This window comes from Thermobia domestica, chromosome 2 (genome assembly GCF_964235325.1).
Source record: "Thermobia domestica chromosome 2, izTheDome1.hap1.1, whole genome shotgun sequence".
NCBI lineage: Eukaryota > Metazoa > Arthropoda > Insecta > Zygentoma > Lepismatidae > Thermobia > Thermobia domestica.
The window spans coordinates 160,887,331-160,903,754 of NC_137455.1; the positions used below are offsets into that span (position 1 = coordinate 160,887,331).

The window sequence follows — 16,424 nt, forward strand, 5'->3', positions numbered from 1 at the left end:
TATATATATATACAAGTAAAACAGAAGTCAAGTACCTTGTTGTAACTCTATCTTCAATTTGATCCCAAAATAGCACATGCAGATCCATTTGACCCTTCCCAGCAATTTTGTTACAACGACTCATCAAATTCAACAACAAAATATTTACATTTTTCAAATCTGCTTTTTTTTTTTTTTTCTGAATTAAAGCGGAAATACCATAACATATGGTGTAGCTATTTTTAACAGGTCTCATGTGAAAATTCTTTGTATGTTATTGTCTAGAAACATAGTCTGAAAAAGAAAGCTCTTGTTTTTACACAAATTGTAACTATCTTTGCAGTTGATGAGTCTTAAACATCCCATAATTTCAGCACCTGTAGGTTCCTTCGATATTATATAGTTTGAAAGGCCTGCTGTGATTTTATTGCCACTTCGGATAGCACCATGTACACCATGAAGTTCTTCAGAAGACTGTACGAAATGGGTTTTTGTACAACTCAACGAAAATCGTTTATTTGTAGTGCCTCTTTCAACGAAATAATGACTGAATTATTGGCTTATTTTAACAAATAGGTAAGACGGACAATAGTTTCATTTCCTGAAAAAAATCTCCAATTTTCCTTTATTTTTAGATTTGCCAGCTTAAAAACCATTTTCTCTTATTTTTCCCTGACATTTGCCCTTCGTTTCATTTTCCCTGACTTTTCCCTGTTTTCCTGATATTGCCTCGTCAATCTGAACTGCAGTATTACTGTTATAGAGGCCTCCAAAATTTAGATGTTTGTGTTACAGCAGAGTCCCTAATTCGCAACATTGAATAATAAAAGTAATATTGTAAGTTTTCGTTTAACATGTGATTTGCAATATGTAATACTCTGAGATAATGCCATTTGAAAAATTACAACTCTATGTTGAGTTAGCTATACTATTAATTTGGTGGTATTGCACAGTAAGTCCAATTATTTCTCCCTGTTATATTTGCCTTGTACAAAATTCCAGCTTAAAATCTAAAAATTAATTTTTAGATATTAGTTTGGAAATTACAAGGTTGTTTCATGATAAATAGTCCACCCTGTATATAGCAGCCCAGCAGATAGCATCGCAAATTAGTAATCCAAGTTTCAAATATACGTACTTGACCCTAAATATAACTGTCTAAAGATAAATATTATTGATGAATATTGTAATTTCCACGGACTTTATTAAAATACATGACTTTTCTTATCATTTACACTCAGTTTATTTTTCCGTGTTATTCCTCGTTTTCGATTCCTCTGCTTTCCCTAATCTTTTCTTTGATTTGAAGGTGATCAATTAATAATCTAAACATTAAAAGATTAATTTATTTCTGAGAAATCTAACATCCCTTTTCAACACGATGATAAACATACGGAGGCTATGCGTAATTGTAAAAGGTGAAGAATGCTGCTACAGAAGGAAGGACAGAAAGGTATACAGTAATTAATATGGTTAGAAAAAAGAAATAAGAAAAAGAATTGCTTTTGTCTACAACGGACAGAAATAGAAAATACGTGTCACTTTAAGGAACTTTCCTGTTCCTGACATGATATGTTGCACCCATCCGTTGTAACTTCTACACAAAACTGTCGAAGATCTCGCTAAAGGCCGAAGTGATGCTTTCACTAACAAGGCCGAAGTACGAAAATTGCCAAGTATACTTGCAGATAAATCTGTCACTTAGCTCAACTTTGTTCAGTTAACAAGAAAAGCTTCCCAACTGCAAAACTGGTTTCGAAAATCTGATAAGTAAATTTCGTTGACCTCTTGAACGTTTGACTTATTCCAAAGTAACAGGTTCTAATGGCCATAAGTAACGAAATTATCATTCAATAAAGATTTGAGGATCATGAGTCCACAATGTTTTCTCTTGCATAACTTAAAATGCATGTAATTGACGTACTTTTAATCTAATTGTTTCACTTATTTCTTTAACAATTAATCAACAAAAAACGTTGGTACCGTAGTGTACATGATAGAAGCTACCCACAAGCATCACCACTAGTCATAAGAAACGCAGTAATACCATTGACTCGACTTGGAATAAATGTTGACTCGAATAGTGGATCTCTGAAAGTCCAGTACGCTAACCACATGACCATACCGCACATTGGAAAAGAACTCGATATAGATTTTCACCGCTTTTTTTTTTCTGCTGGTTTTCCACTTACTAACTCTAAACGACTGGTGTATTTTATGTACGCCCGATAGAGGTCTGCACGGGCCGGAATTTTTAACCCAGTCCGTAAATTTATAATGTGAGGCCCGATCCGAGTCCGAAATATGTTTTAGCATTTAGGCCTGAGCTCGTGTGATAATCAAATGAGCTTAAATTACAGAAACTTTATAATTTACGCAAAATTATATTTTTATTTACAGCAATTAGAAGTTTAATTTTTCAGTTGAGCTTTTAAAGTTCTTCAGAAAGAACGATCAAACGTCCAATAAATATCGTTGTACACTATATTTACAAAGTTAGGCCTGAAAAGGTCCGAGAAATATGGTTGTATATTTAAAAATTTATGGCCCGATCCCGTGGAGTAACTTAATTTAGTACCATTATAATAGTGTGGAATAACTTGACTTAGTTCCATTTTAATAAAACTAAGTTTCTACCAAGCTGGCAACATGGCATTTCTTATTATATCGGTGATAAAACTTGTGAATAGCTTCTGTAGTATGTATTACACCGAGGATTCTTGTTGATTATTTAAGAGCAGTTCAAGATACCATACGTTGATATATATATATATATATATATATATATATATATATATATATATATATAAAACTGTCTGAACTCACGCTGCTGAAATATTTACTGCGCTGTAATTTAGTTACTTATGAACTAAGAAGCTGCAACTCTGAAATTAGTCAAACTTTCAACTAAATCTACCGACTACATATATATTACAATTGGGAAGTATTCCTTGTCAAGAGAGATATAAGAAGATATTGTGAACTGGTCGTTATATAGAGGCCGATACGCTTCCATATACACGAAATACGAAGGATACGGTATGGTGTAGGTGCAGCTCAAGACGTGAAATAGTTGCACAACTGAAGCAGTAGAGTGTGATGTGTTTGCTAGTAAAGTAGTCGTATTGTTCGAGGTCTAATGACATCGAAAAAAAAAGTTTCTGTAAAGGCTACATTGTAGCACTTTCCGACGAAAATTCCTCTTGTTTCACCATAGGAAAACAGTCCACGAACAAGAATTTACTGTTGGATGCTACACTGTGAATATCACAGTACGACTATATACAACGTGACCACCTCCGAATTTTATCATCAATTAAGCCACATCCGAAACGGATCCCAGTAAAGCTCACCGGAGCTGAGTGAAATTAAGTCAATGACAGTGTTGGAGAATCTACCGATACAGCGTGCTATGTCCACCAGGATCCGTGTATCTCATTCAACCATCCGCCATGTAATTCACACACACACACACAAAAAAAAAAAAAGGATTAAATTTTAAGTTTTACATCCCACGGTTATGCCGGCTAGGCTAAAGAAGACGGTGATAATCAGAAATGAATGAAGTGATGGAATGAAGAAAGTGGGAGGAAACGGCAGAACCCCGAGGAAACCCACGCACATGGTGTTTGTTTACCACAAAGTTCACTTGGCGGGAGCTGGGATCGAACCCAGGACCCCATGCACCAGAAGTGAACGCTCTACCACTGAGCCACTGCACTCTACCACTTTTCAACAATATACAAGAAATACGTCGGATTGTTGCACAAGCGCCTCAGAAGATACTAGTCTTTGAATATGATAAATTGGTGGAGAATTTCCACAATCATTTAACCAAAATTATTCATGTACGAACGTAATTTGACTTACGTTGGTCCATTTCACGCTATCTAGTCTAAAAATAATGCTCTTCTATATATGAATAAGTATTAAAGATGGATGGAAAATACCTGATTTTTTATCCCTCCCTGTTGAAGCGGATCTAACTCTTGTTCCTGGTTTGGTGGATTCATTTGATCTCTTTGATGTTCTCTGTATATCTTCTTTCTTTGCTTCAGTTAGCTGTCTGGGGGAAGTTGGTGGCTTCCTCGCAACTAGCTTTCCTGAAAAATAAATGATATTTAAAAAAAAAAATAATAAGAAAAATAGAATATGAACAATCAAACTATCTTATCATATGCTGTGCTATTATATCTAAAGATTATTTCTGCTCTCTTAAGGAAAAACTTGTCTTTTCGGGGATGGGTGGAGGAGGAATGAGGATTACTTAAACTACCTATTTAACTCTATGACTTAAAGAACTCACGGGTTTAAGGTCACACAACAAACTATATATATCGCACCCCCAAAATAAGACTGTCGTAACTCAAAATGAATTTTAAATTGCTATCAACATTTAATATGTAATAATTGTAATTTGTACGTATTTAAGAAAGGTTTACTCTACAATAATTAATACTATACATATTGAAATAATGTTACTATTTTCAAAAACGGAAAAGATAATCAACTTTCTTACGATAGAATTTATTTATTTACTAGTGTCAATTACCCGCTTCGCTGGGTTAAAACAAGAAAAAAATAGTAATATGTTCCGTTAGTCGGTTACTTTTTACTATTACTGAAGCGCTCTCAAATCAATAGAAACAAAGAAAATATAACGAAAAATCAGAAAATAATAATCCATATAAATAAAAATTAAGTATTACTATTGTGGTCTGAATTTAGATTTAAACATCGGAAGTGACACTGTCCATCTCAGCGACCCCGAAAACTATGGATTCGACACCAATATCGATCACTTTCGATCGTTTTTATATATCTCCCTCCTCCTCCCTCCCCCTAAGTTAAGTTGAGTTGATTTTGAGTTTAACGTCACATTCAGCAGAGAGGCTATATGAGACGTGGACCTACTAATCAACGTGGAATCTGAACCACATGAGCTCCCACCGGAAATCGAACCCGGATCTCCCACGCCAAAGGCGCGTACGCTAGCCGCTTAGCCACGAAGGAGCTCTTCTCCTCCCCTACGTTGACTGTCAAAGTGAAATGATAAAAAGTATTCCAGGCCCGAACCTCATCTATGATGAAAATTTGATCAAGATCGGTCGGGTGATTCAAGATTTATTAAGTCTCAAATATAGTGACTTTCATTTTTATATATACACACATAGATATCTTACTTGTCAAATTGACATTTTAGAGTTATGACAGTCTTATTCTGAGGGTTCAATATATATCATATCCACTAGCAGATCTTATTCTGTACCCATCCAAGCCAGTCAAAAAAAAAAAAAAAAAAAAAAACGGGTGTTAGCCCCCTCCTTATAATCCACTATTTATCCTCTGCGCAAGCAATGAAAAAATAGACTAGAATCCTTCGAAGGAAAAGGATGGAGGTATGGAGAAGAATGAAGAGAACTAGTTGAGCAGAACGGAAAACAAATGTGTCAAAAAGAGTGGGAGAGAAAAGGACAATTTTAGATGTAATTGAAAAAAGGACGACAAAACTGATTGGGACATTGGCTAAGAAGAAACTGTATCATGAGAAATATGCCAGAGGGTGTGGTGGCTGGAAAGAGAGGGAGAGGGCGAACGAGTCTACAGTTGATGGACGGTATCAAAAGAGAAAAATCATACGTGGAGCCAAAAAGATAAGCTGAAGATCATGGTGCATGGAAATTTCTCAGTTGCGGGAAATGACCTGATAATAATGTCGGAATACTTATGATGATGATGATGATTTATAAAGGGTGGCTCAAAAGTCGGTATACAGTCCCATCCCGTATTTTATATCATTTCTTATTGTTATTAAACAGGTAGACCTAGTTTCTTTATTATTTGATCTTAACATCTTTTTATTTATAACTTAAGCTCGGAACAGTCGAAGCAATTAAATCCATAAACTAGATTGTTATACTTGATCAATGCAGGAGTGTATACCTACTTTTGGGCCACCCTGTATTTCAATCTTTTTGTTCTATTCAAGAATACTTTCCCAAAATGTTTGCTCTACCTTGAAATTTACACATTTTTCTTTCATTTCATATTTTCAATGTAGTTGTTTTCAACATCTTAAACTCCTGACATCTATACCCGTATGATATTACATAAGACTGTTAAGTTTTAATAGAATAATCTGACTCAGAAAGAAGTATCAGCTTGCGTTGAATGTGAATTAAAATGTAAATATTCAAGCTGATCCCGGAAACGTTTTAGATAGATCCGAATTGCACTCTGGTGACCTATGAAATAAACTATGGAAAGTAAAACAAAAGCAGTAAAGTATACAGAGAAACTGCTGAGTAGAGAGCAGACCATACTCAAATAAATAAATAAATAAATAAATAATAATAATAATAATAATAATAATAATAATAATAATAATAATAATAATAATAATAATAAACATCAGGAGCTGATCCTATTCTACGAGTCGAATTATTCATGGCGGAAGGAACCAGCTTAATCAATGAGATCCTCAGATTAAACAAATTAATTGCCAAAAAGACAAAAATTTCCAAGGAATGGACCAAATATTATATATTAGGCAGATGTTACGAGTAAGATTTGGAAAATGACTGTACAATTTACCTTCTAGAATCTACATTATATGAAAGTCTATGACTCATCAAAAGAGAAAGGATATACAATATTTTGGAAAAATTCGAAATTATGAAGAATGTGAAATTGATGAATGCGTCTTTAGCAAAACCAGTAATAAGGTGACACCAGTCTGATGTTTCCGGAATTCTGAAGGAAGACCGTATATTCACACCGTTATGATTTGCTTCAGAATATGCGCTTAGAGAAAATTAAAGATGGTTATACTTGTATGCGCAAATGATCTGGTATTAACAAAGAACAATACAGGACCGATGCAGGTAAATGTATTAGTGACGGTTGTAATGAAATCGGCCTAGAAGTAAATATACTAAATAACACAAAACACACGGTTATGAGCATAAACCACAAGCATGGAAACATTGTAATCAATATTAACAAATGAGTTTCACTTCACACTGTCACACTACGGTAAATTTCCACCAACTATTGAGATTCAACACTAAAACCGAAAATAGTGCACCTATCACTTCCGACTTCAATAAAGAGATACGGTTGAAAACGTAACACATTCCCGTGACGCTGAATCTATATCGAAATACACCTTCGCTGCTACTGTTTTTGCTTTCCACTTCTGGGTTTAAATAGAAAGTTGTGGGAGAAGATGGGACCCATTCTTGGCGAACAGAATCCATATCAAAACATTGCTTCTTGCTATTTCTTTTCGGTGATACTTGTTGACAAACATAGCCATCCCATAAGATTTCCGATATTGATGCACAGCATAGTATGGAAGTCGAGTAACGTAGACGAGGTGAATAGATTTAAAATACCGTACAGTATTCCCGGCACAGTGTTAACAAACAAGAACAAAATCAAAGAAAGTAGACTAATGGCGGGTAATACTTCATGTTATTACTCCGACAAGATCTCTTATAATTGCCAAGTAGTATCGGTAGTGTCCAATATACAATGCAACCCGGAGTTTGGGATAGTAGAACTTTTGAACCTGAAGTGATACACAAATAATAGTTAGATCAAAATGAAGCTTTTTTTTTTTTTTTTTTTTTTTTTTTTTTTTTTTTTTTTTTGCAAAACATGTAAATTGACTCGTAACTCATACGTATGGATATTCTGTCATTAATTTTCAGTTTGCTTAGTTAGAGTAGCTTGCAAAATATGGAACAGAAAAAAGAATTTTCATTTACACCGATAACTAATCGGATGGGGCCTCTGTAACGGGGAACTACGGAAAACTTAGTTTTCATAAATTAACACTCTGAATTCGCAACCCTGCTGATGTTTCAGTGCATCAAATGGTGTGTTAAGAATCTGTCTACATAATGCAATTCCTGAAAACAATGAAAAAAACTTTGAAATTATCACGATAAAATTTTTACTTACATGCACCCGGCAACATTGCTATTCACTTCTATGGGGTTGTTTAAAGCAAGAGGTATACAAGAACAATTCTCGAACTATTCAAGACCTGGAAACGAACATTCGCAGTGCCAATGAGAACATTAACACTTCTAATCTTCGTTAAGTTGCTGCCAACCTGGTGAAACGTGTGAACCAGTGTTTGAATCAAAACAGGGGACACTCCCAGCATCCACTGTAGAGCTGGTAACTCACTTATGATAGTAGCAGAGTTGCCGGGTGCATATAAGTAAACGTTTAATCATAATAATTTCAAAGTTTGTTTTTCATTGTTTTCAGGAATTGCACAGACAGATCCTTAACACACCTTTTGATGCACTGAAACATCAGCGAAGTTGCCAATTCAGAGTGATAATTTATGAAAACTACGATTTCTCTAGTTCCCCCTTACAGAGGCCTCATCCGATTAGTTATCGGTGGAAATGAAAAATTCTTTTTTTCTGCTCCATAGTTTCCAAGCTACTCCAACTAAACAAACTGAAAATTAACGACAGAACATCCATACGTATGAGTTAATTTATATGTTTTGTTAAAAAAAAATGATTTACACCGGTTACATCTGGCAACAGTGTGGTTCCTAGTGTACTTCAATCGTTGCTTGCTAGTTTAAAAATGAACAAGGCTTCATTTTGGTATAACCATTATTCGTGTATCACTTCAGGTTTAAAAGTCCTAACATCCCAATGTCTTTAGGCATCTGTGATATGTGTGAGGAACTGACTTAAACTACTGTGTTTAGCAAAACCGCTTTAAGTCCGAAATGGAAACATGACATGAAATTTTAGGAAAGTATTGCTATTTCCACTGCCAATTTCTCACTTTAGATAGTGTATATTCAGAATGGAAGGGGGGGCACGTGCTCCGGTGCACCCTCTAAATCCGGCCCTGTATATATATATAACTCTATGGCCTATTGAACCCAGAGGTTCAATGCCGCGTTCACAAAAGCTCTCCACTGACTTCTATCCTTAGCCAATTGGATCCAGTTTCTACTTTCTATTCCTATCTCTGCGAGATCCATCTTAATATTGTCCTCCCAGTGGTCGTTTTCCGATTGGTCTTCCAGTCAATACTTTGAAAGCGTTTCTACTTTCTTCCATCCTAGCTACATGACCTGCCCACCTAAGCCTTCTAGACTTGACGATCCTAACAATGTTGGGTAAACAGTATAAATTATGTAGTACCTCGTTATGAAGTTTCCGCCATTCCCCATTCCCGTTCCTCTTGGGTCCGAATATTCGTCTCAGGATCTTGTTCTCAAATACTTTCAAGTCTATGTTCTTCCCTCAGAGTAAGGGACCATGCTTTGCAACCATACAGAACAACAGGCATGATTATCGTTTTATATATTTTAAGCTTCAAATTCCTCGACAGAATTCGCGACAGCAAGAGATTTTGAACCGAATAGTAACAAGAATTCCCTGCTTTTAGTCGACATTTAATTTCTTCGTGAATATGATTTTCGTCTGTTAATATTGATCCTAAATATTTGAAAGTATCCACTTTATCAAAAATATTATTTAATATTTTAACGCATCCACAACTTGCCGTATTACGGTCCCGACGCACTTCCATGTATTTAGTTTTCTCTGCATTTACTTCTAAACCCATGTCCCTGCAAGCGTTTAATAAGATCTCTGCATTTCTTTCTATTGTTCTCCTATCATCCCCAATTAAATTTACATCATCAGCGTATGCCATAACCTGGTAAATACCGTTCAACTCTAGGCCCTGGTTGCTATCTTTGATTTTCCTTATAGCGTATTCCAGCACAAAGTTAAATAATAATGGCGACAACGCATCTGCTTGTTTCAGGTCATTTTCGACGTGAAAGCTCATGGACAAAAATTTTCCTATCCGGACTTTACTTTGGGATTCATTTAAACATATCTTAATTAATCTAATTAGCTTTTTCGGTATTCCAAATTCTGTAAGAACGTTGTAGAATGTTTCTCTCCTAACCGAGTCGTACGCCTTTCTAAAATCAATAAATAATTGATGTACCGGGGTATTGTATTCCCACTTTTTTTCGAGTCAAATATATATAGGGTGAGTCAAAATAAGTGTTACAAGCCAATGTCTCGCGATTTATACATCAAATAAGAAAAATATTAAGAGTCAATGTACAATACAGAGGGCTTTAAAAATGAGTCAAACACGAGGTTCTCCCGACCCCCATTTTTTAGGGGGGGGGATGTACGTGAAATTTTCAAATCGGTACATAGGTCGAGTGATACCTCGTTCGAAAGAGCTTGGAAAATTGAACAATTTTTGATACGGGGCACCGTTTTCAAGATGGCCCCAAAACTGGCCCTGTATCAGATAAAATTTCCAGTACTTATAAATCAGAAACGGCTGAGTAGAAAACGGTGAAACAAAAAATGAAAAAGGAAAAAAGCAATAGGCAACTTGGAATGGTATTGTTGCGGTGTCCCCAAGGACTCCATCATGGGGCCCGAGACCAACTTGAAAATTTCAAACGGGAATATAGGTTGAGTGATACCTTGTTTGGTAGATCGTGGAAAGCCAAACAGCTTAGTACATTTTTTTTTTTTTTTATTTCGGGCAAGTCTGTTTCAAAATGGCCGCCGAAAATGGTTCCATATTCAGATACAAAGCTCAGTGTTCAAATTGAGTGTTAGACGCCCATATCCCGTGAACTATGCATCAAATAAGAAAAGTGTTAAGAGTCAATATACAATACAGACGGCCTAAAATATGGGTCAAACACGAGGTTCCTCCATCCCCCATTTCAGAGGGAGGGTTCTACGTGGAATTTTCAAATGGCAACATAGGCGAGCGATACCTTCTTTGATAGATCGTGAAATACCAAACAGATTAGTACAAAATTATGGCCTCGTGTTTGACCCATTCTTTTTAGGCCTGTCTGTATTGTACAGTGACTCTTAACATATTTCTTATTTGATGCATAGTTCGCTGGATATTGGCTTGTAACACTCAGTTTGAACACTGCGCTTTGTATTTGAATGGGGAACCATTTTCGGTGGCCATTTCGAAACAGGCTTGCCCGAAATCAAAACAAATTTTGTACGAAGCTGTTTGGTTTTCCACGATCTATTAAACAAGGTATAATTCAACCTATATTCCCATTTGAGATTTTCATGATGGGGCCCTGGGGACACCGCAACAATACCATTCCACGTTGCGTATGTCTTTTTCCTTTTTCATTTTTTGTTTCATCTTTTCTACTCAGTCGTTTCTGATTTATAAGTACTGGAAATTTTATCTGATACAGGACCACTTTCGGGGGCCATCTTGAAAACGGTGCACCATATCAAAAATTGTTTCCTACAACAATTGTTCAATTTTCCAAGCTCTTCCCAACGAGGTATCACTCGACCTATGTTCCGATTTGAAAATTTCACGTACACCCCTCCCCCAAATGGGGTGGGAGGAACCTCGTGTTTGACTCATTTTTAGGCCCCTCTGTATTGTACATTGACTCTAACAGTTTTCTTATTTGATGTATATTTCGCGAGATACTGGCTTGCAACATTTATTTTGACTCACTATATATATATATATATATATATATATATATATAAGCATAATTCCAGCTATTGCTTAAGAAAATGTCAGAGTTGTCATTAGTTTCCGAAAATAAACATTGAATGAATTGAAGTAGTTGCACACCGCTACATAAAAGATTCATAACACATCACTCAATAAATTCGTAGGATGACTACTAAAACAACAACTTTTAGGCAAAATTCGACTTTATTCATCAACATAGTCTCCTTCAAGCGTGATTCATTCATTCCAACGTTTATCTAACATTTCGATGCCTTTTTTGTAGAACGATTTATCTTTAGCCTCAAAATAGGCATCAGTTTCGGGAATTACTTCTTTATTGGAGCCAAATCTCTTTCCCTGGAGCATTCATTTTAGGTCTGCAAACTCCCAATAGCAGTCACTGTGTGCCAGATCCGGAGAGTACGGTGGATGGAGAAGCAATTCAAAGTACAATTCGTGCAATTTTGTCACTGTTGCGATTGTCTTGGTGAGAGCGCATTTTCTCTTCTTTATTGGGGTAGTTCTTTTCGCAATTTCTTCTTCTAAATACACCAATAACGCCATATAATATTCGCTATTGATGGTCCTTTCTTTCTGAAGATAATATATGAATAAAATACCGTGCGCATCCCAAACTACATAAGTCAAAACCTTACCGGCTGACATTTACGTTTTCCGTCGTTTGGGCAGCTTTTGCCGATTGCTGTCCACTCAGCTGACTGCCGATTTGACTCTGGAGTGCAATAATAAATCTATGTTTCATCCATTGTCACAAATCGCATGAAAAAAACTCCTTTTATTGCGCTGAAACAGCTTCAAACAGCGTTCTGAATCGTCACTAAGTTGTTTCTGGTTGATTGTAAGCAAATTCAGTATCCATTTCGAACAGACCTCTCTCATGGACAAAGTTCATGCAAAATGCTGAACACACTGCCTTTTGATATCTTTAAGGTGTGAGCTATCTCATCCAACTTCATTTTACGATCGGCCAAAGCTATTTTGTGGGCTTTTTTTTTATGTTTTCTGGAACAACTGCCGAATTTGGGCGACAGACCGTTTAGTATCATCGGTGTTTGTACGGCTACATTTAAATTCAGAAAACCACTTCTCTACCATTTGCCTCGATGAAGCACAGTTTAAATAACACTTCTCAAGCATTATTTTGATTGAATGGATTTTTTTACATTAAAAAGCAGTGCTTTATCAACACACAAAATCCAGATTTTTCCTTTGTCTTGATAATTACAAAAGTTGCGTCACTAAAACCACTATAACTTGTGAACTAAAGGTCAGATTGTTGTGAAAAATGGCATGTATCATTTGAAGATTTGTACTTCCTAAACATCGCATGAATTTGTGAATAGTGGCGACATATATGCTATCTTACGAACTTATTGAGTCATGTGTTAACAACTACTAGTTACGTAATATCACATGGATAATATAAAAGGAGTTTTAAGATACGTAAAAAATGTAAATCGCATGAAAAATACGCGCGGGGTGTAAATGTCTACTCGAGAACTCCCACAGAGCTCTCTGCCGTTGCCGCGTCCTTATGAAAAGTCAAGTACTTAATGTGAAAGCCCAATTTGAAATTGTTAATGTAGCTCACACTGTCTTACGCGCTGAAGAACCCTGATTAGACTATGAATAGTTGAGGGAAATAAGCTATAAATAATAATCATCGAAGGGTGGGTAACAATGCTATTACCTTGGCACAGGATAATATTCAATGGCGATTTTTTGTTTCAGGCGATGAACCATTGGTCACTTAAGGTACTGAGTTCATTTTGAAATGCGAAAATGAGCGGTAAGTCGGCTCGTCTTAACCTTGAAATTGTTCAAATTTTTTACACGAACATCTTCGGTGTGGAGATCTGGGTATGATTCCCGGTAGTAGATCATTGGGTTCGGATTTCATGTAAAATAGCAGATCCACATCTAAGACAGCCTCGCTATTGAAAAGGACCTAACAAACTCTTTCACGAAAAATAAATCAATCAATCAATAATCATAACCCACAGAGCACAATACACTAGAAATCTTCTTAACTTAGGTGATGTGTGATCAATAATAATAATAATAATAATAATAATAATAATAATAATAATAATAATCATCATCATCATCATCATGAGATAGGTGGAGGAGGAATGGTTGACAGTATTTGCATCAATTAAAATACCTTACAGAGACACATCGCTATTTGCTAACGTTGTGCCATAAAACGTGCGTTATTTTGGTGTTGGGGTATGCATTGTGTACAGTATTTCTCTTTTGGAGGATTGCTGTCAGACTTACATTATTGGAGCGAAGCAAGTGTTAATGAGCATTATTCTTCCTCGCAAGTTTATTTTCGTTTTTCTAAAGTATTCGATTCGTCTTTTTTTTTTTAAAAAAAAAAATCCTTTAAAAGGGAATATCAGGAAACTCTTTCAAAGAAATTTATGCTGCTTTATTGAAACTTTGATTTTTAAAACCTGCCTTGTATTATTATTTTCTAGAAACAACGGTTAACAAAGATTTTAAGGAAACAAGGAGATACTAAACCTACTCAGTGGTTTCCAACCTTTTTAAATAACAACACATTTTACACAACGTTCACCGATATCGTGGCACACGTATTCGATTTTTTTATTACTGATAATAAATATAATAATGAAATGGATTTATTTTAGTTTAATGACCCATGATTATTTTCTTTAAGCTAAAGAGGACGGAGAATAATAATAATATAAGGCATTATCTAAGTATCGATAAGTAGAATTAACATTGTTGCTGCCGTTGACAGGTACAGTCTGTCTCAAAATTGATTTTAACCAGGGATGTAATGGGGCAAATAATGAGTATACGGTGTATACCTATCTAATAAGTTTATAGTCCAGCGTGCACTCCTTTAAATTTACGGAAGAACGAGTGTATATGTGCGTGGGTGTAAGAGATGGCGCAACGAACGGAGCGTCCTACAGTTCCGTGTATCCACACATGTGTTGCAAACCCCTATCATCGCGTATCGTTCGTAGTATAGGGCAGTGGATTAAAGCGTCAACAACACCAGTTTGTAGTTAAGTGAACATGGCGCAATTTGTGCCTGATAAAGTGTTTTTGCGGGGTGTCCTGCTGCATTACTTTAACATGCAGAAAAGTGCGACTGAAAGTCATCGTATTTTGGTGGAAGTGTATGGTGACCATGCTCTAGCTGAGCGAACGTGTCAGAAGTGGTTTGCACGGTTTAAAAGTGGTGATTTCGGCTTGGCAGACCAAGAGCGAGCTGGACAGCCAAAAAAATTTCAAGACGAAGAATTGACAGCATTGCTCGAGCAGGATTCGTGTCAAACGCAGGAACAACTTGCAGCAGCATTAGGTGTTGATCAAACAACAGTCTCCAAACGCTTGAAAGCCATGGGAATGATTCAAAAGATGTCACATTGGGTTCCACATGAATTGAAAGACAGAGACGTTGAAAGACGAAAAAACATTTGCGAATTGCTGCTTCAACGACAGAGCAGAAAGGGGTTTCTGCATCGAATTATTACGGGTGATGAGAAGTGGATCCATTACGAGAACCCTAAACGAAAAAAGGCCTGGGTGAAACCAGGTGAACCAGGTCCATCACAACCAAAACGAGATATTCACTGTGCAAAGGTTATGCTGTGCATATGGTGGGATATGAAAGGTGTGGTGTACTATGAGCTGCTGCAACCGGGTGAAACTATGAATGGAGAACGTTATCGACGACAATTAATGCGTTTGAAGCAAGCTCTGGCCAGAACACGACCAGAATGGGAGAACAGACATGATAAACTTATTGTTCAACATGATAACGCTCGCCCACATGTCGCAAAACCGGTCAAAACCTATTTAGAAAATGTCGGATGGGAAGTTTTACCCCACCCGCCGTATTCACCAGACGTTGCTCCTTCGGACTACTACTTGTTCGATTGCATGAACAACGATTTGATTGGACAGCGGTTTACTTCTTCAGAAGATATCGAAACATGGGTCTCTGACTGGATCGCTTCCAAGGATGAGGACTTCTTTCGCCACGGAATCCGTACATTGCCTGACAGATGGGCGAAAGTGGTGGCTAGCGATGGACAATATTTTTCTTAAGGTATTTATGTATTTTGTGTTTGTACTACAGCTTCAATGTGTGCGTACCAACCGCACGAATTAATTCCTAGACCAAATATTTTGAAAATGGTCGAACGTATGTCTACCAGAAATTCTAGCATTACATCAATGATTTTAACTTATTATTAAAGGCTTCATGGTAAAAATAAAATATTTTATATTTACACTTATTCGACTTCCGGATGGCATAACATTTAATTTTAAATTCTAAAATTTTGCGACACATCCCAGGAGAATGCGTGAAACACCGGCTGGGAAAGCCTGAACTAACACTGATAGTCTACAAATACCTATGGCTGGCCACACGGCGAGTAGTTGAACTGTATGTGATCAGTATAATGGCATCTACCACGTTATTTCTTGCCTTCCAGATCGGAGTTCGCTGTCTCTTAATTCAGTTAACTTCCCAATTGTCTGCACCCACCAGTAATCAATTCGATAGGGCGAGAAAAGCTTGTAGCTAGGAATTTATATAAATTGTGTTAAGCGAGACGTGACTGCGTGCAATGTTATATGATCTGAGTCGGATTGTGATATAGATCGAAAGAATCAGCAAATATATTTTGAACTTGGAAATACGGCTATTGAGACGTACGAAATGTTGCAAATAGCATTCGGTGATACATCAAGTCGCTCACTGACCTTCCAGAAGAGCGCACGCTCCCAAGATGGAAGAAAGTCCGTGGAGGAGTGGAGGATGATTCTAGTCTTGATCACCTGTCCATGAGTCGGAATGAGGGTAAAATTGCTCAGGATCTCATTTATGAGATCCG

General features: G+C 36.5%; 1 protein-coding gene across 2 annotated transcripts in view; it reads right to left on the bottom strand.

Moving 5' to 3' along the window:
- The window catches only part of ssp3 (SCAPER domain-containing protein short spindle 3), a 522,155-nt gene that overhangs the window by 468,495 nt on the left and 37,236 nt on the right, over positions 1-16,424 (bottom strand). For both annotated transcript variants that reach the window (XM_081747551.1, XM_081747559.1), the window contains exon 3: positions 3,930-4,082. In XM_081747551.1, coding sequence (XP_081603677.1) covers positions 3,930-4,082 — 153 coding nt within the window. The remainder of the gene's footprint in view (positions 1-3,929; positions 4,083-16,424) is intronic.